We start from the raw sequence: 25791 nt of genomic DNA, 5'->3' as shown, positions 1-25791 counted from the left end.
ATTTTGAAGGAATTTAATGTTTTTTTGTTTTTGGATTGTTGGAAACCAAGCTTTCTTCCATTGAAAAGAAGGAAGTAGAAAAGCTTATTGGAGAAGATTGGGTCTTTTTTTATGTTCCAGCTAGTGTACTATCAGGAGGAATTATTATTTTATGGAATACTAAGCTGTCATCTTTTAAAGTTTTCGAGTCTTTCTCAGAGGGCATTATTGGGAACCTAGATGTTCTTAATAAGGGTATTTGACGTACCTCTACGGTGTATGTAATAAATGACATTGTTAAAAGAAGAGAAGTATGGAGTAAAGATGAACAATATTCCTCCAAGGAATTACCTTCATTAAGAAGGACAAAAGCTGAGAGACGGGCTTAGCAAAGGAAGAGAGAGAAGCTCCACAATTTAAGGAAGGATTTGGGAAGAGAATTTGAAGATTTCAGGTGCAAAGATTGGAGATGGAAGAAGGTGGCCGGTCATCCATACGCATCTCACCTCATAATCTTCGTGTTTTAGAATCTCCTCTTATTATCAAAGAGGGGGGATTGGTGGCTACACAAAAGCAATTACCGGATTCAAGTAAGGGAAAAGAAGTAACTTCGGCTTCATTCAAGTTACTTAAATCTCCTTTACCGGTTTCTTTGTTTGGAGCTAATGACAAAGAAGCTTCTTCTTCAAGGAGTAGCTTTGTTGATATTTTGAAGAAAGACAAGGAGATTGACAAGGCCAATGTCAATATCAGTAATCAAATTATTTCTTCCAATTTTGAAAATTCTAATGTGTGGAATAAAAAAGCACATATTAAAATTAATTGGAATGAAAATCATGATGTGATTGGAGATTTAAACATTGTTAAAATGGATATGGATAAAGAAAAGTCCAATATTCATGTTTTAAGTAAATCTTTGGTTGTTAAAATTCTGGTGAAAGATTTACCATTCTCTAAATGTGCCATTGAGTTAAGAAAGAAATGGAAGAAATTTGGAGGATTTCATTTAACCATTCTTGGACTAGATTGGTTACTTTGTTCATTTCAAACTCATGAAGCCATGGAAGAGGTTCTTAATGGAGGTCCATGGTTTGTTGGGGGTTTTGTAGTTGGGTTAGACAAATGGTCTCCTAACTTCTCTCCAAACTCATTGGAAGGTGTTTCATCTCCAATATGTGTTCTCCTTCCTCACTTACCCCTACACTGCTGGGATGAGTCCAATATCACTAGAATTGTCTCTAGGATTGGGACTCCTCTTCTATTAGATGGAAATATGTTTAGGTGGGGAAGAAGAGAATTTGCTAGAGCATGCATTCGAGTTAATTTGAACTCTAAACTTCCTTCTGGAATTTGGGTAGAAGGGTTGCACGGAAAATTCTTTCAAAAGTTCGAATACGAAAATCTTTCATCACTTTGTTTCAAATGTGGGATAATAGGGCATATTGATTCAGTTTGCCCTAATGTTGACATCCCAAATAATTCTGAAATTCCTTTTGGTCCTTGGATGCAAGTCCAGTTCAAAAACAAGAAGAAATCAAGGAGATATCAATTAAAATCCAGTATTTTTTCAGCTGCAGAAAAAACTGGATTGGGTTGTAGAAATGAAGAAACTGTTAATGCTAGTCCAGAAGATATTGTTCAAGCATTAACAAATGGGAATGTGATTAAACAGATGTCCGATCCTATGAAAGCTGCAGGTCAGATTGAAGAAAATGCTAGATTCAATGAAGGAGAAGAAGTGGTAGTTAACCAAAATTTGAAAATCAGCAAGGATTTTCGGGATTCAATTTTTGAATCTAATTCATTTAAAATTTTGGCTGAGGTGGAAAATTTTGATGCTGGTTTGTTAGGAGATTCCAGTACAGATCAAAATTCAAATTATAAGGTTGAAGACATGGCTTTCTAACCAACTAACTCATCACTCTTGGAGGCTGAAAAGGAGGAGAAGCTGGACCCGTCTACAATAAATACAGATCCTAATCATTTGCTGGAAAACAGTCTAAATGAAGATATTAATATATCTTCTATTATTTCAAATGTTAATCTGAAGGTTGTTGGGAATTCAGAAATTCAAATTCCACAAATGATGGAGACGGTTAAGGAAAAATCTGTGAATGGGCAGATTTCAGATTCAACTCCTATAAAGACAGCAAATATTTTTGAATTGTTTGTTAATGTTGAGGAAACAAAAGATGGTTGTTCTAGAACCATTTCTCCTTATTCTTCAATCAGTTTGAAGTTTAAAAAACTGCCTTATTAAAGAATAAAAAATCTTTAGAACATGATTCTTCAAGTTCTAAACACAAGCTGTACAAAGAACTACAAGATCTCGGACCAGTGAAAGAATTACCTAGAAGAAAGATGGCTGATTATAAAGAGAAGAACGGTTTGAGAGGTTCTTCTTTCCTCTTATCTCACTAAAAATGCAAAAAGTTTTTCCTGTGGATAACAACTTAGCAGAGATATACTTGAAGATCGAGATTATGAACATAAAGTTTGGTAATTTTATACCAAACTTTTGGAGTTCAATTTTAAATTGTAATTTTCTTTTTAGAAGTTATTTCCTTTTTTTTTTACTTTTAATTTGTTATTTTAAACTTTGTATAAATGATTATGGGATCTTTACTACTTCTTATTTTCTAACTGGATGGGAACTCTGGGATACTAACCAACCCTCGGGTTGTCTTAAAATTTGGTATCCCCTGCATCTCAACAGTTTCAAAATAGGAGATAGTGGATTTCATTTCATTTATAAAAAGTTTAAATTAACAAATTTAGTTTTAATAAGGTCCCTTTTTCTTATTGAAAAATGGATCATTATCTTCTATTACCTAGTTTGTATTAGGTTGTCCTCTCTTTTATTTTAATGCAAATTTTGCATTTCTTCAAAAAAAAAAAAAAGAATTACCTTCATTAATAGGAGGAGACTTCAATTGTTTACTGGAAAATGGTGATAAAAGAGGTTGAAAAAAATTCAGTTTTTCTCAAGGTCCTAAGGAAATGAAAGCTTTTCTAATCAACAATGATTATCATGATGTTAGCTTTACAAGACCGTATTTTACTTGGTGTAAGAACAAGATAGATGGAGCTCGAAACTTGGAGAGGTTAGATAGATGTTTTTTTAATTCTAAAGCAATTGAAGTATCTCAATGGGTGGTGGTTAAACATCTTTCAAGGGTAGCTTATGACCATTGTCCTATCTTGGTAAACATTTTGGAAAATAAATTCAAAGTAAAGAGAGTTACCATATTTGAAGAACCTTGGGCTTCATAGCATGCTTCTTACGGTGTGGTGGCCAAAGCGTGGACTAGGCAAGTCGTTGGTAGTTTTTCTAAAGTTCTTGACATTAAAGCTAAAAGGGCTTTGAGAGCTCTTTACTTTTGGAGTAAGGCTAATCTTCAAGATGTGAATTACTTGAAAAATCATCTTAAAGAAGAAATATTGGAGTTGCAATTAGAGGAGGGTAAATAAGGTTTTCTTTCCATGGAAAAGTTGGTTATTCTCAAGTCTAAGGTGGATGAACTCAATTGCACCTTAGCTAGATTGAATTGGTGGAGGCAATGTTCGAAGGTAAGATGGCTAGAGGAAGGTGACACAAATTCTAGATTTTTTAATTCTTTTGCAAATGATACAAGGAATTCTAATTGGGTGTATAAAATCAAAAATGTGTTTGAAGATATGGTAGAAGATTCAAACCAAATTGAAGTTTTTTAAATTTCTATAGAAATAAATGGAGGCATAAAGAATGTTCTTTATGTGATTGGCCACCACCCATAAATACGATAAAGGATGAAGACAGAAATATTTTGGACATTGAGATCTCTTTAGAGGAAATGTTGGATGTGCTAAACCAGCTCATTGGATTTAAATCACCAGGTAATGATGGAATCTCTTATTCTTTTATTAAGATCTATTATAATATCATTAAACCTTATATGTGGAGAGAAAATCACCAATTTTTCTCATATGGTACTATGGATGATAAATTGAAAGATACCTTAGTGGTGCTCATTCCAAAGGTTGATAATCCTTTGCTTCCATCCAATTTTAGACCTATAAGCTTATCCAAATCTATTTACAAGATTGTAGAAAAAAATATTTTTAATAAATTGCTTAAGGTTATTCCAAAACTAATTTCGATAGAACAAGCAGCTTTTTTGAAAGGATGGTATATGTTTGAACATGTGTTGCAAGCTCAAGAAATCTTCCATAAATTCATATTTTCTAAAACAAATAAAGGTATGGTTTCTTTCAAGATTGACATGGAACAAGCCTATAATGGTATGGGTTGGGCTACTTTAAATCTAGTTCTTCAATACTTTGGCTTTCCAGTTAAGTTTTCTACTTTGATTTTGAAATGCATGGAGTTCCCTTCATTTTCTATTTTGGTTAATGGGAAATATCCTAATTGGATCAAAGCATTTTGTGGGTTATGGCAAGGTTGTCCTTTATCTCCATTTTTGTATATCATATGTGCTAGGAAAGTTGCTATTTGCATGTTTTACATTCTTGCAACTTGTATAGTTTTGATGATTCTAAATATTATTGTTTTATGTGTTGTTATCTCCTAACATTTTTTGAAAGATTTGTTTTTGCTCTTGTGTGTACTAATATTTCAGGAAAATCGAACTCCAGACTACGAAGACTTCAAATCAAATTCAGCATGAGATACTTTGAGAATTTGAAGCTTGTACTTTCTATTTGAATTAAATTTGAAAGGGAGTGATTGTATTTTGAGTGAATAAAAACATACACACATTCTTCAGGAGGCACTTAGCCTCGTGGTTAATAATGTCAGGCAACGTCACAGTTCGTTCGAACAATATTATAAATTTAACTAAAGGTTTAATTTGACTAATTAGCATCCACCCAATCGGGGAGGCATTGCTACATAACATAATGAGATAACCGGGAATTAAAAGTTATATGGATTCATACGTACATAACCTAAAATTGAAAGTCATATGGATTCCTACGTACACTCACCATGCTCAAATTAGCTTCTATATAAACCCATGCATACTAGTTAGCATTCTGCACCAACTACACGATTCAGTTAATTAACTAGCTAGACATGGCACTGATCATGAGAAAGTTGTCATTGCTGGCTTTCCTTCTATTTGGAGCATTGGCTGTTGCCACTTCCGCATCCCGCATTCTACCTGATGGGACATCATCAATGGTGAAACGCCACGAACAGTGGATGGCGCAGTACGGGAAGGTGTATAGAAATGCAACTGAAAAGGCGCAACGGTTCGAGATCTTTAAGTCCAACATGGAGCACATAGAGAGCTTTAATGCCGGGAAACACAAGTACTGGCTTGGACACAATCAGTTCACAGACCTGACCAATGAGGAGTTCAATGCTATTTACCTCTCTGGATACAAGCGCTCGACCTCATCTCGTGTGATACCTAGAAACTTTAGGTATGAGAATGTGTCGGTAGAAGCAACTAACTTAGATTGGAGGAGTATGGGAGCCGTCACTCCTATAAAGGATCAAGGCCAATGTGGTGAGGATTAATCCCCTTACATGAAATATATATATTCTAGTCCATTTGAGCATAACTAAATAACAAATATATGACAAGCAGGAGCATGTTGGGCATTCTCGACGGTGGCAGCCACTGAGGGCATCAACCAAATCAAGAATGGGAATCTGATTTCCCTCTCGGAACAAGAGCTTGTTGATTGTGATGTGAATGGCCAGAACCAGGGTTGCAATGGGGGCTTCGTGGATGGTGCTTTTCAATTCATCATCGACAATGGAGGCATAACCACTGAGATCAACTACCCATACAATGCAGCCGATGGTTCCTGTAACTCAAATATGGAGTCCGACAGTGCTGTGACAATCTCCGGTTTTGAGGATGTTCCAAGTAACAGCGAGGCATCACTGCATAAAGCTGTCTCTATTCAGCCAGTCTCTGTGATTATCGATGGTGGCGACCCCAACTTCCAGCACTATGCAGGTGGCATCTTCACTGGCCCTTGTGATACCGAACTCGACCATGCAGTAACTGCCATCGGCTATGGCATCGACACAGATGGAACCAAGTACTGGCTGGTTAAGAACTCATGGGGTACTAGCTGGGGTGATGATGGCTACATTAAGATGCAAAGGGACATTGATGCTGTCGAAGGACTCTGTGGAATTGCCATGCAGCCTTCTTACCCGACTATCAATTAATTATTTTATCAACAAACATGCATACAGTGTTGCGTCATTTGGAAGGGAGGAGAAATTAGTAAATCAAAATACTTGATCTATGCATCCATCTATGTCCAATTACAATCATGTACTTTTATATGATCACTTATCGAACTTTTACTATATATATTTTATGAAGTCTCTTATGTATCCAGCTAGTAGTTTGTTCACTCTTATGTATCCTGTTTGATTTAGAATATTAATTATGTTTGTCGAGCATTTTGAATAGCACAACTATATCAAATAAAATTTCTTTTGAATAATGTCAGAATTTAAGAACACATGCTTATGCTCCTCTGAAAAAAAAATTAGAGTAAAAATCAGATTATTTTGATTAAATAATTTCTTCATCCAATCAATCATCTTTTAGAAAAATCTTAAGGAAATCGCATATCATATTAGTTACGTTTCTCCCATATTCTAATGGAAATTATTCTTCTCCATAGCCCGTGGCTTCATTGAAACTTTTTTTTATTGAACTATTAGGAATTCAAAGAATCGTCATTTCACTGATTTTTGAACTCTCAACTGACTGTTATCACCATTTATCAACCCAAAAATCTTGAAAGCACTCCCATAACATTTATTAGAAATGCTAATGCTTCTGTCCATTTTAATAATGGTGAATATAAAATCACTTTGTTTGGTACTTCATGTACTACAACTCATGATTTTGAAGAGATCTCCAAAATCAATATAAACAAAATTAAAGGGTGCATTCATGATTTATTTGATTGCCCATTTAATGGCTAACTTTTATTTAGGTCGCAATAATATTAATATAATCAATGAAATTAGCAACCAAATTCAATAAATAGTATCCAAATAAATGTTCATTAGCATAAAAAAAATGATTGCTCATTGTAACGGACTGAGAAATTTGCGGTGGCAGAATGAAAATATTTTATGTCTTAACAATTTACGAAAATTCATCACACAAACTGACAATAAAGATGATAGAGAAATACTAAATTTTTTATAAGAAAAACCCTAAAAAGGGACGAAATCTCGGGTCTTGTATAGTTGAAACGATTTTATTAATATATAAGCATATTACATCGATCGTATCGTCCCCTAATTTAAGGACAATGAGAAGACAATGTATAGAAGATTTGATTAAACTTCAGACGAGAACTCATAATATTGAATGAATGTGTGTTAAAAATTTGGCACCATCAATTGAGAGAATATTTGGCTGAGATCTGGTAATGGTTGAGGATCCAAATATATTTAGTAGATGGACGAAAATTTTGAGACCGTAAGTGGTTAGCGAGAGATCTTCCAACAACCATCTAACAAGCATAAGTTCGACTATGGTCGTAAGTCGGAAGGGGTTATGGCTGAGACCAACAAAATAGTGGAAGTACAAAGGCGATTGGTGGTCGGGAAGATATATGGTTGGACCCACCAGAGAACCTCTCATATGCATAGGATCGCGAGGAGCCTAATTCATAAACTTGTCTCTTCTACATTTCATCTATCGCCTACGACGAAATGCGGTAGTCAAAATAATATGTCGATCACACAGCGGATCTCTCAATATAATAAAAGATTATTCAATTTATAATTGATGCTTAAAATTGTAAACTTAAATGTTCATATAGGCTCACATCGCTCACTCATTTATGGGTACAACTGTGCAACTCAATAGTAGATATTTCTCTACATAGTAGCTATATCTGTAATAATTACATTAGCATTTATAGCTAAATAAATTATTAAAAACTATTAAAATTCTTACCAAATGTCATCTCACTACAGAAAAAAATATAAATTTTTGGCAAAATTTTTCTATCGGGCATTTCGACGAATTTTTCTATGTATTTCTTTCTGATTTCCAACGAAGCATTTTTAATGAATTTCCGACGAATTTTCAGCGGAAATTTTTGTACAGGCTTCTCCGCCTTGCGTTGGGAGCAAAAGGAGAGTTACTTTGTGGTATTAGTGCAATACTCGGAGGGTGCCTCCGGGGAGTGAACGTAGGTCAAGGTTTGAAAGAACCATTATAAATCTGGTGTGTTCTTTCTTATTTTTCTTACGCATTTAATTTCATTGCAAGTTGTTTACTCTGGTTGAAAAGTTTATTTTTTAAACTTTAAATTTAACTTGCATTAATAATTAAAAAGGTTTTCTAAAAATCCAAGAGTAGAAGTATAATTTTTTAAATTACATTTTCACCCCCCCCCTTTTCCCCCCCCCCCCCCTCCTCTTGGTTAGCCTTGGGACATTCACTTAGGATTAACAACCTAATTACTAGACTCAACAATATGCTCACAATTTCTCTTAAATGCATTGGCTCTAAAGAAAAGTGAAATTTTTATCAAAGTTTATTTAAATGTTCCTTATATCTCGCATTTACTCGTTTATTCAAATGTTCCATATATCTCGCATTTACTCTATGAGGATGATATTGTGATTTTTTCTGATGCTTCTCTCAAAAAAGTTAAGAATATTAAAAACATCTTACTACAGTATTATGGTTGGACGGGTCAAAGCATAAACTTTGATAAATCTGTAGTTCTTTTTGGTAATTCAGTGAAGAGAAGGAAGAAAAAATTGGTTTCTTGTTTGATGGGATTAAGAGTGGATAAGGAAATGACTTACTTGGGTGTGAACATTGCATTAAGATGGCTTGGTGTTGATGATTATGGGTTTCTTATTCAAAAGACTTTGGATAAGATTCAAAACTGGAGCAACAAATTTATCTCATTACCAGGGAAATTATCGTTAGTAAAATCTATTATTCTTTGTCTACCGTTATTTCAACGTACTTATTATCTTGTTCCTTTGAGCATTCTTTAAGAGTTGGATGGAATATTTAGAGATTTTAAATGGAATAAATAGAGTGGAATTTTGAGAATTCACTATGTTAGCTGGGATGTCTTCTATTTGCCTAGGAAACTAGGTGGACGTATCCTCCATTCTTATGTAAATAAGGTTGGACCTCAAGAGCTAAAGTCTCTTGGAATTTTCTTAATGGCACTTCTTCCGTATTATATTAAGTCAGGGCTACTAAATATGGGACATGTATCTGGAATACTCAAAATAAGAAAGGTGTTTCTTGAGTTTTTAAAATTTTGTTGAGTGGGTGTAAGGCTATTGCTCGGACTTTTAAATGGAAGGTAAATGATGGAAAATCTATTAATATGCTCAATGATGTTTGGTTAATGGATAAAAGTATTATTAAATGTCAAACTTTTGTTTCGGTTCACTTTATGGAGGATATGAAACTTGATAAATTCATCACACATGCTTGTTAGAACATAGAAGAATTGAAGAAATGGTTTGGAGAAGAATTAGTTATGGTCGTCTCTCAAATTCATATTGCTTCATATATTTTAAAAGATAGCTTGGAATTGATTCACTTTCAAATAGGTAAAACACTATATGCTATTATTTCAAAAATCAAGTGATTTAATGGGAAGAGATATACTTTAGGATTGGCTTAAAAAATCAAGCTTATGCCACCAGTGGAGAATTTTTGGTGGAGAATTTAAAGTGAAGCATTCTCAACATATGGTTTTTTGAGGAATAGAAGATTGAGAATGGATGTTGCTTGTCCTTTGGGCTGATGAAAGACGAAAAACACCATTCATGTGGTGGTTGAATGCTACAAATTGATTCAAAGCATACAAATCATTAATAAGTGGGGATTCTTGTTACCAATTTTTTATTCTTTAAAGGATTTTTGTTTGTGGATGAAAAGTAACTCTGGCAAGAATCCTACTCTTGTTAAAATTTATTGCATCTTGGTTTTCTTAATTGGAAATCAAGATGTAAGCATGTTCATGGAGCATTAGAAGATTTTAGTTTGTTTATAACTATTCAAGCTATTTCTCTTGCCTCTTTTGTAGATAAAGGTGCTCTTAAATTGGGCTACTAGAGTGTTAATCAGCCTAATAAGTTGTTGACTAAAAGTTGGCACCCCCCACCTCCTAGTTGGCTTAAAGTTAATATGGATGCTTCTATGTTCCTTTCTTATGAAGCTACTATAGGTGGAGTTTTTAGAGATTTAAAGGAAGATTTCTTTTGGCTTTTGGTTTCGAGGGATTGCATTAGGATGTTGCTCAGTTAGAGTTATTGGCTATTCTGGCATTAAAGGTTATTTTAGATTAGATGTTAGTCTATGAAGGAATTATTATTGAAGGTGATAATGCAAATGTCATTAATTTTCCTCATAAACTTAATAAAGATCTATCCAAGATGGCAATTACAAAAGGAATGGAAGAGATGGACTTCCTCAAAGAATTCAAGAATGTGATTTTTAGTAAAGTTAATAGAGATTGTAATAAGTTAGATAATATGTGTGCTAACATTTCTCATAGTAGTAATTTCGTTTGGAATAATTGTAATTGGGTTTATATTCCTCCATTTTTTATTACCTTGTTAAAGGAGGAATGTGATCCATTTATTAGTTTGTAATCGCTTTTTTTAGTAATAATATTATTTTGCATTCTCTTAAAAAAAGTTGGATAAAATTACAATATTTTTTGGTTTTAATCATGTCGTGGCTAACTCTTCTAAAAAAATTTAGGTTTTTTGGAAAAGATCCTATTGTTATTGATGTGGTTGGGGATTTTTCTCAAGTTATTCATTACAATATTGTTATTATTAAAGTTAAATGGTTATGCTTCTTTTGTTTATGTGACATCTTCTCATTTTACTTGGAAGGTTCCTTTCGAGGAACTTGTTAATTTTTATAGTCTTATTAATTTACATTGGTAGTTGGTGGTGATTTCAATAATATTTTGAATCCTACTTAAGGAATTAGGGGTTCTGACCCTTTTTATCAATTTATGGAGGATTTCAATAATATGATTTTGGATAGCAACTTACTCCACATTCGTAATACTAGAAATTCCTTTACTTGGAATCATGGTAATTTGTGGCAACATTTGAATCTTATGATGTTTAATGATGTTTGTATGAATTCTTTTAATGCAACTTTTATTAATCACCTCAGTAGAACCTTTTTTATCACTCTCCTCTCCTTATTGGTATTACAGTGAGACATGATGGTCATTCCTAACTTTAGATTTCGAAACATATATTTTCTTAAAAATTCCTTTTTGAGCATGGTCCAAGATAACTGGCAGGCCCACCTTCATCAAGATAATTCTATTTAGCCAGACATTGAGAAAAGTTAAAACAAACTCAGTTTCATTAATAACATGATAGAAAAAAATACAAGAGATATATATCACCAGATAGGTTCAATCGATCAACTCTATTCTCCTTTTTACTTAAAGGATTCCTTCCATAAATATAAGACAACTACTTTAATGATGGTATCAAGTAATTTTATAAATTCTCTTAGTTGTCACCCTAAGAAAAATTCGGAGAAGCACTGTGAATTTAAAAAATTATTATCTAAGTGATTGTACTCTCTTACAAACATAACACAATAACTCTTTCTAAGAAAACACAAAATAGGCATCTAGCTCTGTGGCACTAGAAAGGTCGCCACCGCTTTTCCTAATAATGAACTAACACTACTCTGCTATTCTTCTCGTGCTATCATAGAGCTTACTAATGGGAATTAGTTACTTTGTGAAGGATCATGTTGCTTCACAGATAGATCGTATTCTTAGGAGGTAACAACTATAACATGGCATTACTGACTTTCGAGCACTGTGGCATTGGGAAGGTAATTTGGGTGCCGAGGTGTTATAGATTGTAACACAGTGGTGCTAGATAATAGAGAACTCGGTGCAGCAAAATTGATATTTTACCATTATGACACTAATCGAAGAGTAGTTTGCGATGCAATAATGATATTCTAGTGCTCTCACATTATCTTTGATTGCACTGTGGTGTTATTTTTTCTGATGTTGCAATGCTATATGAAATTTAGAAATTTATGCCTTTTTTATATTTTTTTTTTAGAATAAACCTAAAATAACATATTTTCATAGAAAATATAAAAATTAAAATAACACATTATTTACAATTATCAAATTCTATTAGCGTAAACTCTAGCTCGTCCTCAAGCAAATAAAAATATCATAATTCTGATTAAATGACTAACCAAGTAAAATCTGATTATTTAATATTACTAAAATATAAGATAATACATTAAACAAGATTATAATTTTAGTTTAGAAAAAATACTAGTAATTACACAAATCAATCATTCTTATTATCACTTAATTTGAATTTATAGGTTTTAGTATTAATCGTTAATTTTTTTAATTATAAAGTGAATAATGAAACTTAATGATTGGATATGTTTTTAGTTAAAATTCAAATTTTATTAGTTCACCATCATTTGTATTGATTTTTTTCTATCCTTTATGAATTTAAGTAGAAGATTTACATCATATTTCTAAGCTTTTAAGTGTACCAATTTTGAATATACTCATCTATTTTTTTCTTTTCCTTTTTATAACAAATTTTCAAAGTTTATTTTCTACTTTGATTTATGGAGTACATAGTAAATGATTTTGAATATAAGTTTTTGCTTCGAATTTTTTTTGCAATATTCCTAATAAATTTTATGTAAGAATTTAATAAGATTACCATTTCCAATTTCTCATTGCTTATAATTTTCAATTTTAATCTACTAATACCACGTCATTTATTCTAATTAATCATCTTTATTTCACAAAATTATATATAAAATATAACATATAATTTCAAAATAAAGTGGCAATGTAAATGATATACGTTAGATAATTAATATTTATTTTCCACTCTATGAAGTATAAATAGTGTTCATTTAAATTATGATCTAGGGTTTTATTACTATTTTAATTTTATATAAATTTTAATTATTTTTTTACTATTAATTTTAATTATAATTTTAAATAAAGTTAATTAATTAATTAGAATAAAAAACATAATGAATAGTATAATAAGTATAAGGGGATTTTTAATAAAATGTAAATAAATGAAATATAATAATAAGGAACACTACACATGCTTTCTTAGTATATCAATTGGGTTGCCTCCTATAATTGCTAAGTTTTAAATCATCAGCCAGATAATATGATTATAAAAAAAAATGAAAATGCTACCAAATAATAGTAATTTTAGACTCTCTCTCTCTCTCTCTCTCTCTCTCTCTCAAATTAAAGAAAAACAACATCTCCAACCCTTTTGAGGCAGACTCTTCTTCCTCCTCCTCATCATCAAAATCCTGATGACCTTTCTCTATAGGTTGCCACACAAAAAGATGATAAGTAGGTGCAGGATGAAACTCGAGCTACTCTGTATGCTCCAATAATGGTTTACTTTTGAACATCCCAACAAGTACTTCATGAAAATGAGAAGAATATCTATAAACCATTCCTATTAGTCCATGCGTTTAGCCATCCTCATTTCAATCTCAATTTGTCAATCTATAAATTCCTCACAAAAGAGAGTCACCTCTTACATTTTTTTTCTTTAAGTCCACCACCTGCTCTCCAAATATTTTAGGATCTCTAGCACTCATATTACTATTGATGTTGCATTATCTAGTAGACCCTATATTTTCACTCATATCACCCTTTTACTCATTCTTTTCTGCCTTCTTAAATACCATGAATTTTCTTTTAGTTAGGGTGTGAGTAAGGAATAGTTGTTCTTCAATTTGATCACCACCCCCCCCCCCAATATTTGCTACATACAAAGCATAAATAAGCGAAGGTTATCCCAATCCAAAATAAGTGGTACCCCTAATGATGTACATGAGTGATAAGAATATATGCTTCCTTACCTCAATTGAGTACCTCCTTTGAATTGAGTAACTAAGAATGCTTGATCATGAATAACTTCACTTATATTTTGGCTCAGCAACATACAAGCAAAAATGAAATAATGCCAGTCTTTAGAATTTGGGCTATATTTAAAGCAGTGAAATCAATCATTTTATTATCTTTGTTCTTAGAACTTTGTCAACTATTTGGTCCTCACAAGACATTCAAAGTTGATCAAAGTATTAATAAAGGAGTTATACTCATCATATTCAAAATCTTTGAGTCAATAAATCCTATTGATGGCTACAAAATCGAAGGGAACCTTTTTTTTTTTTTTTTTTGAAACTATGCAAATTGCATTAATTCAGGAATGAAAAGTTAAAATCAACAAAAAAATAAACCTATCAAAATCCATCCTAAATAAGTCAACAAAACTTGATGGAAGTTCACTGTCTAAAGAACATCCCAATAAAAGTCACCTAATTTGGCAAGATGAGAACAATAATCTGCCACCTTATTATATTCTGTAGAAACAAATTGAAAGAAAACATTCCTAAAAATTACTGAAATAGAAAGATCTAGTTTTTGAGCTTTATTATTCCTATCTGAAGTAACCTTTACAAAATTTTGAAGCATCTTCATAGTATTTACAAATATCACCTTAAATGATTATTCCTTTATTTGAAACAATCCACTCTTGAATAGAGTACTCGAACTTTAGAATAGCCTTCAATTCCAAAAAAGATATGAACCAATGGATTAATTTCTTTTGATAAGCACAAAGCATTCTACCTTTATAATCTCTTAAAACACTAGCTATTCCTGACATATTAGATTGCAACACAGTCACATCTACATTCAATTTAATCCAACCTTCAGGTGGAGGACACCAAGCATTTAACAGCATAGATTGCTAATTGATACAAATAATTAGATAGGACTTCTACAATTATCGATGATGCCGAAGGAATAGTTTTTCCATGCTTAAGCATGTTTCTGACTTTCCAGTTATGATAGATAGTAGTAATGTAAATCCTAGCAATACCATGTTTCATCCATCCTACCATCTTCAATCCTTCATCGTAATGATCCAAACTTTGAAATTCAGGAACATTAATACCCCATTGCCTTAAAATATGCAATATTTCTAAGAGTTTCAAAGAACGTGTTGAAATGAGCCTCGTGCATTCAGGAACTTTGCAACCTCTCATACAGCTAATATTGCATTATAGTTTCCTATAATTCAACCAAGCATTCATAGGAAATGCATTATTAAATAGTCTTAACCAAAATTAGAACTCTTTATGAGAGACTTTTAATTTTTCATTTACTTCATCCATTTCTAATTCCCCTCTTAAATTTGACAATGAGATTCATAAGCCATTGATGTGATCAATCTACCTGATTTAGATTTCATAAATTAAACCTTATCTTATTCCACATCTATATCGATTGGATTCTACATAATCAGGTTTTCCATTTCTTTTGAGAATTGAATCTTCAAAGCCTCCAAAGGGAACCCACCTACCCCTAACATAATACCTATTATCAACCACCTCTTTACCATTAGATAAAAATTCCTGCACAACATTGATTATTGCAGCTAGAGATATTTACAAAAATTTTTCCACCCTTTACTTACTATAATTTTCATTATAGGTGGAGTAGGAAGTTGAAATCCTCCCTTAGGAATCATTTGATTCGTCACAATTAAATTAGTAAATCTTAATTCTGCATCCTAAAAATAAATTATCATTTATCAAAAGAAGAGGAAGATCTCTTCTTTCTAAATATCTTTGTGACCAACCTTCTGAAATGATTTTGAGAGAAATGAAAACATAAAAGGAAATGGAGAGTGGTGAAGATAACTAAAAAAGGTGCCCCTTCTTATAAAAAAATGAAGCACTATCTATTGTGAATCTCGATCCAAATACTTTAATTTTGATGACAACAAACATTATTGTTTCTTTACAATTGCTATTATTAAATATTTATTTTATTTTTCCTCCATACTAACCTTTCAGGTCCACAAAGATCACTTGCAATGCAAATTAACTCAAGATCAGGTAGATTAGGTTTTAGTTGACTTGTAATTTTATTTCAATGTATCTTTTACCTTTCTTGAGTCAAATCTTGAATATGGTGGACCCCAAGCTAAGTAACCATGCATACACACACTCAGGGGGAGAAATTTATTGAGCTAGACATTTTTTTTTTATTTTTGTCCACATCATACAGGATGATCTTAGACTATACTAGATGATTAATTAAAAAATAGAAACCCTTATTAGGGCATCTGGCTAATTATAAGTGATTAAACCAGTCATACTAGACGATCGATATCATATAGGATGAGCAGCTTATATGGTGAAAAATAGCCATTAATCACAATTTAGGTAATGTTTTAAGTTTCAAACTTTGTTCTAATTGTATAGGATGATATTCATCATCACGAATGATTTATGATAATCATATCTAAATTGATCCAGTGATTAAGCGAGCAATTATGGTTAAATTGTTTAATCATATTGTACAAGAAGATCCATCTGGATTGTATTGGACGATATACTATATTTCATAGGATGATCCACTATCATCCAAGTTGAAAAATCATAACTTTACTCTAATCATCTAGGAGGATTATCTTGGATGTTCCGAGACATTTTTGGGATAATATGGAGATCACCACCCTTCATCAAATGTCGTATAAGATGATCAACATAGTATGTTGAACTAATCATCTCGGATGATCGAAAGATCATATTGGATGATATTTATAAATACTTGTATTAGTCATACAGAGCAATGATGATTCTCCTAGCTGATAGGACTATTTTGTACTAATTGTACAGGATGATCTGTCGATCGTCCTGGATGATCAGTTGCATAGAATTAGAAATTTGGGCTTCTTTTGGAGGCTCCCTATTTAAGCAACGGTATTAACCCTTGGGTTAATCTTTTTATGTGGAGTTGGTCCAAGAGAGAGTTTAGAGAAGGAAGAGGGAAATCATCAAAGAGAGAGAGAGAGAGAGAGAGAGAGAGAGAGAGAGAGAGAGATCCTTATATGGAGGAGTTTGTGAGGGAATCATAGAGGTTTCTATAAGAAAGGTTTTCATCATCTTCTTTGTGTTGCTCTATTAGTTCCCTGGTGGCTTCAGGGAGATCATCTACAGTGTTATATCCAGGTTCTTTGACTTCTCTAGGAGAGAGTAAAATGATTATCGATTTCTCTGCCTACTCCATAAGGGAGTAAAAGGATTCAAGGATCTCTATCTCATCGTGTCACTGAAAGTATTTTGCAAGTGTTTCTCATCCTTACTATGAGAGCAAAAGGAGAGTTGTTTAAGTTTAGTGCAATACATGTTGAGGGAGCCTCCAAGGAGTGGAAATAGGTAAGATTTGACTGAACCACTATAAAATTTGGTATGTTCTTTCTTATTATTTTATACCACATTTTATTTCTACACATTTCTTTGACTTATTTAGTTATTGAAATATCTGATTGTATTGTTATTGAGAAAATTTTTTTTTTTTTTCATATCAAGAGTTATTATTTTATTTTAAAAATTTTAAAAAGATTAAAAAAATTATTTTTATTTAAAATTTTTTAAAACTACTAATTCATCCTCCCTCTTAGTTAGCCTTGGGCTAATTCGTTAGGGTTTATTACCCCTCATAAACATTCAATGCGATGCTGTGAGATATGGCACTTTGGTGCTTAATAAAGACACTAAAGGACAAGATGGTCATTCGATAAATGCTACAATGGTGTAACCATATGGCATGATGGTGATAGATCTAGAACATTGAGCATTGCTTATGGGATAGGAAACTACCATGGTGCTTGACATGTGTTAATGCCACAGCGCTAATGACTGAAACCACTTTGCACTTTAAAAGACACATTTATGATACTTTAATATTATTGCAGCATTTTTTAATAACAATATAGAACTTATTAAATGTTAATAATTAAGGTTATAATCGTAGACTAACTTTTTGACTTTTTTAGGCCACACTTTTTGACTTAAGAGACAAAGAGATACATCAATCAAATAGACCACTACAAGAAAATGGGTCAATAGCAACCAAAAAATAGGTTGCTAAAGATATCTTTAAGAGACCAAAAGTAAGTGTGGCCTCTAAATAATAAGGAATTTTAATATTAGCCACCAAAAAGGAAAATTGGCTGCTAATTTTGTCACTAAAAGTCTAGAGATTTTTTTTCAAAATATATACATGTTATTTTAGTGACTAATTATTCTTTTTAACTGTGTACATAATACTTTTTTAAAATATCATTAACATTTTATATAATGACAATTATTCTTAAAGTAAATTTAGGTTAAAGTATGGATGATTTGTTTGTAAAAAAAATCAAAATGATGTAATTGATTAATCTTTCAATTTCTACAAAATTTATATTGGAGTTTCCAAGAATTTGGCTCAACCCCTATTTGTTCAAATCCTTGGTCGTCATACGCTTCGTAGATATGTCAGTGGTCTAAGTGGGTAGAGCCCCATAATGGTCAGTTCGTAGGGTCAAGGAGAAGTACCCCTGAAACAAATTTTTATTGTAAGAATATTTTTGAAATTCAAATTAATAAATAAAATGATGAATTCAAATTAATATTTATACTTTTATGTTGAGAAATCAAATAATTTATTGATGAAATAAATTATAATATATATTATCTAAATTTTAATAATTACTTATTTAAATAAAACAATACATTATAAAAACTCAAAAACCTACACTCACAATCTCATTCTCACGTATGCAAACTGCTATCTATTTTGTTATTCCTATTTGCCCTACCTCTTTAACGATGACCTCCAACTGTAATCGATGGACTCCAAGTCTAGCAACCATGACCTCTCTCATTTGCACAATGATATAAGTTTCCTCCCTCATAATTCTTCAGACCATATGGAAAACTTGCCTCCATTAGTTTTTCCCTCTCAGGTTATCCCTAATACCATTCTTACACTTTTCATTTCAAAATTTATATGATATTTTTTATACTATGATTTCCACTCTTTTTTGTCATATCATTCATCATTATTGATTGTTATAGTTATTTTAAGAGGTTAGGGTTGATTTTCAACGGTTTAGATGAAAAGATTTAATAACTATTTATGTGTTGATTTTTGTAATCCACTCACTATTTTGTATTTGGTCTTTTTTTTTTTCCTTTTTATGTGGTCTCTATTTTGATTTTCAAATTTTGTTCAATATGAACTTTTGGTGGGAAAAGTTATCCATGGAGTGTTTGAACTATGTCTAAGCTAGAGGGTGTTTAATTCATTTCTCACATATTGCATTTCTTGTAGGCATCAAAATAGGTCCAAGATGTTGTCATTTTTTCTTGTTTTTTTTTTAGGTTTCTTCTTACACATCCTGGTATTGTGCTATGAAAAAAACATATTAATTTATAATGTGGGAGAAATTATTTCTTAATTTAGGATTGAATTCCAAGATAATTTGCTAAAATAAACTTATCTGAATTTGGCTTAATACATAGAATTTAGATGGCTAGTTTTTAAATACATGTTATGAAGAATAAATTTACCCAGCACCCTTCTCTCACAAGTGCTGATTGCACACTACTTGCATTTTTTTGTTTTAATTTACTTAACTTTACTTTCTGTAGAGCCAATTAAACTAGCTTTGAGATTCTCTTATCTAATGTACCATCCTCATTATGATCATAGAAATAATGTTTTATTATTTAGCTATTGGTATTCTAAAACTTTAATGGCCATATGATATAACTCAAAGTTCTTATTTATTTAGGATTTATTTTTTAATTTTCTTCAATGATGTTCTCATTTTATTTATTTTCATGATAGAAAATATTGACATATAAAATTTTGACCTTTAAGAGTGATAAATGTTGAAGCAGAGTGTTAGTTTTTACTGTTGGTTTAAAATAAGAAAAGGGATTCTTAGAAATGATAGAGATCTATTCAATCTACCAATAATCGCATAGAACTTGTCACTATGGTATATGTCAAAAAAATAGGGTTAACTAGTGGGAGTAAGGCTTGCTGTTTGAAGAAGTGATGAATGATGCATTTCACAAGGCCTTCTTAGTTGGTTAAGATCATCCTCTTGTTGAATTTAAAGGAGATGTTAGTTGGGTGGTCTCCATCTCCTTGACTTTTTTGTTGGTGTTTTTATCATCCATGTTGCAAAAAATTGATGATCATAAATTTCTTTAGGTCATGTAAGTAGATGACCTCCACTCCATCCCATTAACATATTTATAAGTTATGTTCTAGTTGTTCATATTATTAAAGGGGTAATTGTTTCATAACCTGAAATGCTTTTTGTGAGCTACTTATTTGAATTGATATAAAATTTCACAAGTAGAACATTTACACCACAAAAAAATAGAAATTGATATTTCATTAACCTGGCCAAATCTTAATCACGCATATAATTTAATCAGAAGATAGTTTAGATGAAAGAACAAGGATAGAAAGTCACCAATATGAACATCCATATCTCAGGTTAGTATGAAAGAAGCATCCCTTAGAAGTTGTCATTAAGACTTTCTATTCACTTGAAAAATCAACATCTACTAACACACATTAAGTTTGAGAGAAAATATAAATTGTATTCAGTAATTTATTAAAAAACTCTAATTGATTTAAACCGCTTGTAGTAGTAAATAATACATCTTGAAGTAATCAAAATACAATAAAACACATATTATTTTCGTAGGCACTAACAAGCATATTACATCAAAATTAAACTAAAAAAGAAAAAAAAAAAAAAAAAAAAACAAAGTAACATGAATGCACAAGGGTATACATATTTAAATTCATATCACTTTGCTCAACTTGAAAAAATTGGCTTCAATGGATTACATATTTGATATTTGTTATGCAAATATTGGCATAACTAATGTGCATTCTGTAAAGTAATCAATAGATCATCAAAAGAAACTATAACAATCAAAATCATTATAGGGTTAACTATTAATATGGATTAAAAATAAAAAAAAAAAACCATGACAAAGAGATAATCAATAAACTAAAAATAATAATATGGCATTTTATTTCATATTCTTTAACTTAAGGGTTTTTTAATTAAATGGAAAATAAGTGTTAATGAGTTTAATTATAAAAATATTTATATTTATATGTTTGTTTTAGTAGATTTTTTTCCTTTTGATAATTGACATTGATTCCCAAAATATTATTATATCATCCAAATTTTATATGCAAGACATAAATTATCATCATTCCTGGCAAAGTGGCAATGAACTTTTAATATCTTCTTCAAACTTCATGTCTTTCCATTAACAATGAATTTTATATTGTCTTCACACAAAAAAATCAAATTATAAATGATTTGAAGCATATTATTTATGAATATTTACCTAAAATTAAATATTTTTTAAAAAGGGGTGTAAGATTAGTCATGAAATAATTATTTTTTCTTTATAATTTTGTCAGGCCAAAGCAATGGATAAAAGTTGGATTAATCTCAATGATAGACATTTAGGAAAATATAAGAATGGAGTCATTGCATTTATTAAATTTGCCCATGAAAATAATCCTCAAAAGGAGAAGATTTGGTGCCCATGTCGATACTGTACAAATGTATTTTTTTCAAGCTTATAGTGTTATAAAGAATCTTTTACTAATTAATGAAATTAAAACATCATACATTGAGTGGACATGTCATGGGGAAACATCTCAAGCTTTCAGTGATGAAGATTTAGGTAGAAGAGATGTGAATGATCTTAATAATACAAGTGAAGAAGTTAATGATATTCAAGAAATCTTAGAGGATATACATAGAGAAACTTTCATGAACTCTACTCGCAATAATTCACCAAATGAGGAATGTGATAATATTATCGACAAAGAAGAAACTACTATATTTGATAGATTACTGAAGAATGCACAATGTGATTTATACCCTGGTTTAGATTTATCTATGTTGTCTACTCTTGTAAAGTTATTACACATTAAAGTTCTTAATCATTGGTCAAATAAATCATTCAACATGATCCTTGAATTCATAAAATATATCTTTCCAAAGGTTGAAACACTTACATCTTCATATTATGAATTAAGGAAGATTCTATCAGACCTCAGATTGGGATGTGAAAAGATTCATGCTTGTAAAAATGATTGTACTTTATTTTAGAAAGATTATGAGGATAAAGAAGAATGTCCTGAGTGCGTGGAATTAAGATAGAAAGTTAATGATGGAAAAGGAAAGAAAATTCCTTATAAAATTCTATATTATTTTTCCATTACATCTTGATTACAATGGTTATATATATCAAGAAACATTGCTCATGAAATGAGGTGGCATAACGAAAATTTATTTATTGATGAAATTTTATTAAGGCATCCAGTTAATTCTAAAGTTTGGATGGATTTTAATATTAGCTTTCCTTGGTTGGCAGAAGATTCTCGTAATATACACCTTGCATTAGCTTTAGATGGATTCAATCCTTTTGGTAATGTGAGACTTCTTATAGCATTTGGCCCGTCATTATTATATCATATAATTTACCTCCTTAGAACTGTATGTCTTCTAAGTTTATGTTTATGACAATATTAATTCTTGGTCTAGTTACTCCTAGGGAAAGAAATAGACGTGTATTTAAAGCCCCTTATAGAAGAATTAAATGACTTATGGGTGAATGGTATCAAAACTTAAGATACTATAAGTAGAAATACCTTTCAAATGCATGCTACTCTTTTATGGACTATAAATGATTTTCAAATTTATGGTATATTGTCGGGTCATAAAGTACATGGTTACGAAGATTACCCAATATATGATAGTGAAACTTCTTCTAATATTTATGAAACAAAATTTGTTACATGGGTAACAGACGTTTCTTGCCCAAAGAGCACAAATGGAGAAAAAGTAGAAAGTTTATTGGCAAGCATGAAGTTAGAGTGAGACCTCAAGTTTTATTAGGAGATGAAATATTATAAGAATGGAATCATTAAAGGATTTGAAGTTTGGAAAGCATCCTAGTTATAAAAAAAGAAAATGTAACATTTAGGAGTCAACTTGGATAAAAAAAATGTGTATTTTTTGAGTTGCCCTATTGCAAAAGACTCATATTGTGTCATAATCTTGATGTAATGCAAATTAAAAAGAATATTTGTGATGACATTCTAGTGACCTTATTAAATATGGAAGGAAAGATAAAATATACTGAGAAAGCTCATCTGGATCTACAAGATATGGGCATAAGGCATGAGCTACATTTGCAAAAATAAGGTGAGACGTATCTTAAACATCTAGCCTCTTAAACACTATCTCTAAAAGAGATAGAAGGGTTTCTCAACTTTGTTAGATAAGTAAAGTTTCCAAACGATTACGTAACAAATATATCTAGATCAGTACACATTCGAAATGGTAAGCTTATGGGATTAAAATCCATGATTGTAATGTGCTATTACAATGAATCCTTCTGTTAGGTTTGCGTGGATATTTAAATAAGGATGTACATAATACTTTAAGTGATTTGTCAAGATTTTTTAGGATATTATATGCTAAGACATTGAGATTGGATGAGTTGGATAAAGTAGAAGATATGATCATATAAACAATTTCTCATCTTGAAATGATGTTTCCACCAGCTTTCTTTGACATAATGGTTCACTTGGCTATTCATTTGCCACATGAGGCTATGCTTATTGGACCTGTTCAATATAGGTTGATGTATCCAATTGAAAGCTTACTTCCTGTGCTAGTAACATTTACTTTATATATATATATATATATATATATTGATTATTTGCAAAAATTTTGAATAAAATTTTTTTATATGCTAGAAATCTAAGTGTTCATAAAGGGAATGTTAGGAACAAAGAGCTCTCTGAAGGATCAATTGCAGAAGCTTATGTTATTAATGAGGCATTGACATTTTGTTCTAGATACCTCCGTGGCATGAAGAGCAAAAATAATTAAGATGAAGAATATAATTATAATGTTCATTTGCATGAAAATTAACTTTCAATTTTCTCTAGAAAAATTCATCATTTTGGTCAATAACTCTTTACTATATTATCTTGGAGTGAGTACAATTTATTTTATGGTATGTTCTTAACAATTGTGAAGAGCTAAAGCCTTACCTTAGGTATGTAATTAACTAAAATGCTAATAATATTAAATTTATTTACAAATAATATATTACTCTTGAATTAATTCTTATAAAAAAAATTTGTCAGTGAATATGAGAATTAGTTAAGAAAAGAAGATTCATCTATTCACGATTTTGACAACAAAGCAAAAAAGAACAATTTCCATTATGGTTTGAACGAAGAGCGAGATACTCAATTTATTAATTTTGTTTACTATTTATATTTATATCTTTTTTCTAAAACTTGATTATTTTCTTTCCTCTAGATGAAGAGCTTGAATCTTCATAAATCACTATAAGGTAATGAAGACCTTTATTCTTTAGCAATGAGTCTAGATATTTATGTTAATGTATAATCAGGGTACATTATTAATTGAATTAAGTTTTTAATCAACCAACGTGACATTTGGAAGGTAACCTAGAATAGTGGTGTATCAGTTCAGGGTTCTCATAAAGATGAAAGTATTGATTTCTACAGGGTTTTAACTGATGTTGTTGATTTGAGCTATATTGATGGAAATCATGTAATATTATTCAAGTGCAAATGTTTTGATCTTTAGCATAAAAAGCCTATTTTATTTGATGATGATTTCACATCTATAAATATAAGTAAAATTTGATATGATAATGATCCCTATGTATTAGAAGGTCAAGTTACTAAGGTATTTTATATTTAAGATACAACGTTAAGAGGTGATTGGCATGTTTTACAAAAAGTGCAGCATAGGCATTTATTTGATCCCACCCTCATGAATTACTTGAATGAATATCAACTTAACACTTATGAACTAACTGAAAATATAAAATATCAAGAAGATGAGCAAAATGATATAAACTTCCAAAAAGATTTTGGTGAGATTGGCCTCTTACATAGAGAATATGTAGAACCAAAAAAATTGGATTTTGTACATAATGTGTATGTACAACCAACTCAAACTGTTGATTTTATATGTGATGAAGATGAAGAAGAGGAATATGATGCAACATTAGATGAATATTGTAGTGAAGATGATGTTGATGTACCTATCAACATTGATAGTTATAAAGACTATATTTTTTATAACTTATTTGTTTCATAAATTATAATAACTTGATATATTTTCCTTTCAATAATATTTTTTGTTGTTGTTTCATTTTGTAGTTTATTAAGTCGTGGCTCCAGGAAAACGCATAAGCTTTAGAATAATTGCAAATTACTCATATTTGTTTGCATCATCAACTAGTAATAATGTACAGTCTATGTTAAAAAATGATGCTTCACATTTCATTTCTACTGATAATAATGTTAAGTTGGTATTTTTTTAACTTATTTGGTTACATTTTTTTTAATGTTTTTTGCTTTTACAAGCTTAATCATTATCTTTTCATAAATATAATTTCCTTTGTACATTAGAAGCTCTTATGCTTAACTATTTGCATGCATAAATTGAAGGAGGTTTATCTACTTGAGAAGCATATCCAATAGCTGATAGCTTATGTTTACATCATCCATCAGTACCAGAGAATGAGGCAACTATCGTTGGTATTATTACTTAAGGCTAGTTCGTATTTAATCATTGTGATATATATAAACGACTTTATTTATTTAATATTGGAAATTATGTTTCCTTTTTTTTCAATTTCAAGTTCTAAAAAAAGGGGTCCAAATAGAGGTGTAGCTTTAGAGGAGCATTACAGAATAAAAGGAAAGGTATTGAATAGGCCAGTTGGAGAGCATCACTCAAAGTTATCTAGAGTGGTTAGTATCATAATTAGAAACTTTGCACCCATTCAAGTCAAAAGATGGGACCAA

General features: G+C 31.0%; 1 protein-coding gene across 1 annotated transcript; it reads left to right on the top strand.

Annotated features, from left to right (window-relative positions):
* Window positions 1–5023: 5023 nt before the first annotated feature.
* Window positions 5024–6409, top strand: LOC110096912 (senescence-specific cysteine protease SAG39-like). The gene is made up of 2 exons (XM_020823063.2): window positions 5024–5492; window positions 5574–6409. The coding sequence occupies exons 1-2, from the start codon at window positions 5054–5056 to the stop codon at window positions 6167–6169; spliced, it is 1035 nt and encodes a 344-aa protein (XP_020678722.2). The 5' UTR covers window positions 5024–5053; the 3' UTR covers window positions 6170–6409.
* Window positions 6410–25791: the final 19382 nt, after the last annotated feature.

Source organism: Dendrobium catenatum, unplaced genomic scaffold (genome assembly GCF_001605985.2).
Source record: "Dendrobium catenatum unplaced genomic scaffold, ASM160598v2 fragScaff_scaffold_1690, whole genome shotgun sequence".
Lineage (NCBI taxonomy): Eukaryota > Viridiplantae > Streptophyta > Magnoliopsida > Asparagales > Orchidaceae > Dendrobium > Dendrobium catenatum.
The sequence above is the reverse complement of the archived record's forward strand: the minus strand, read 5'-3'. Positions and strand labels throughout refer to the sequence as shown.

Excerpts from the sequence above, each read along its gene's own strand:
- LOC110096912 (XM_020823063.2), top strand. The coding sequence starts at position 5,054 with ATGGCACTGATCATGAGAAAGTTGTCATTGCTGGCTTTCCTTCTATTT. Across the intron at positions 5,493-5,573 it reads AAAGGATCAAGGCCAATGTG|GAGCATGTTGGGCATTCTCG; the intron begins GTGAGGATTAAT and ends TATGACAAGCAG.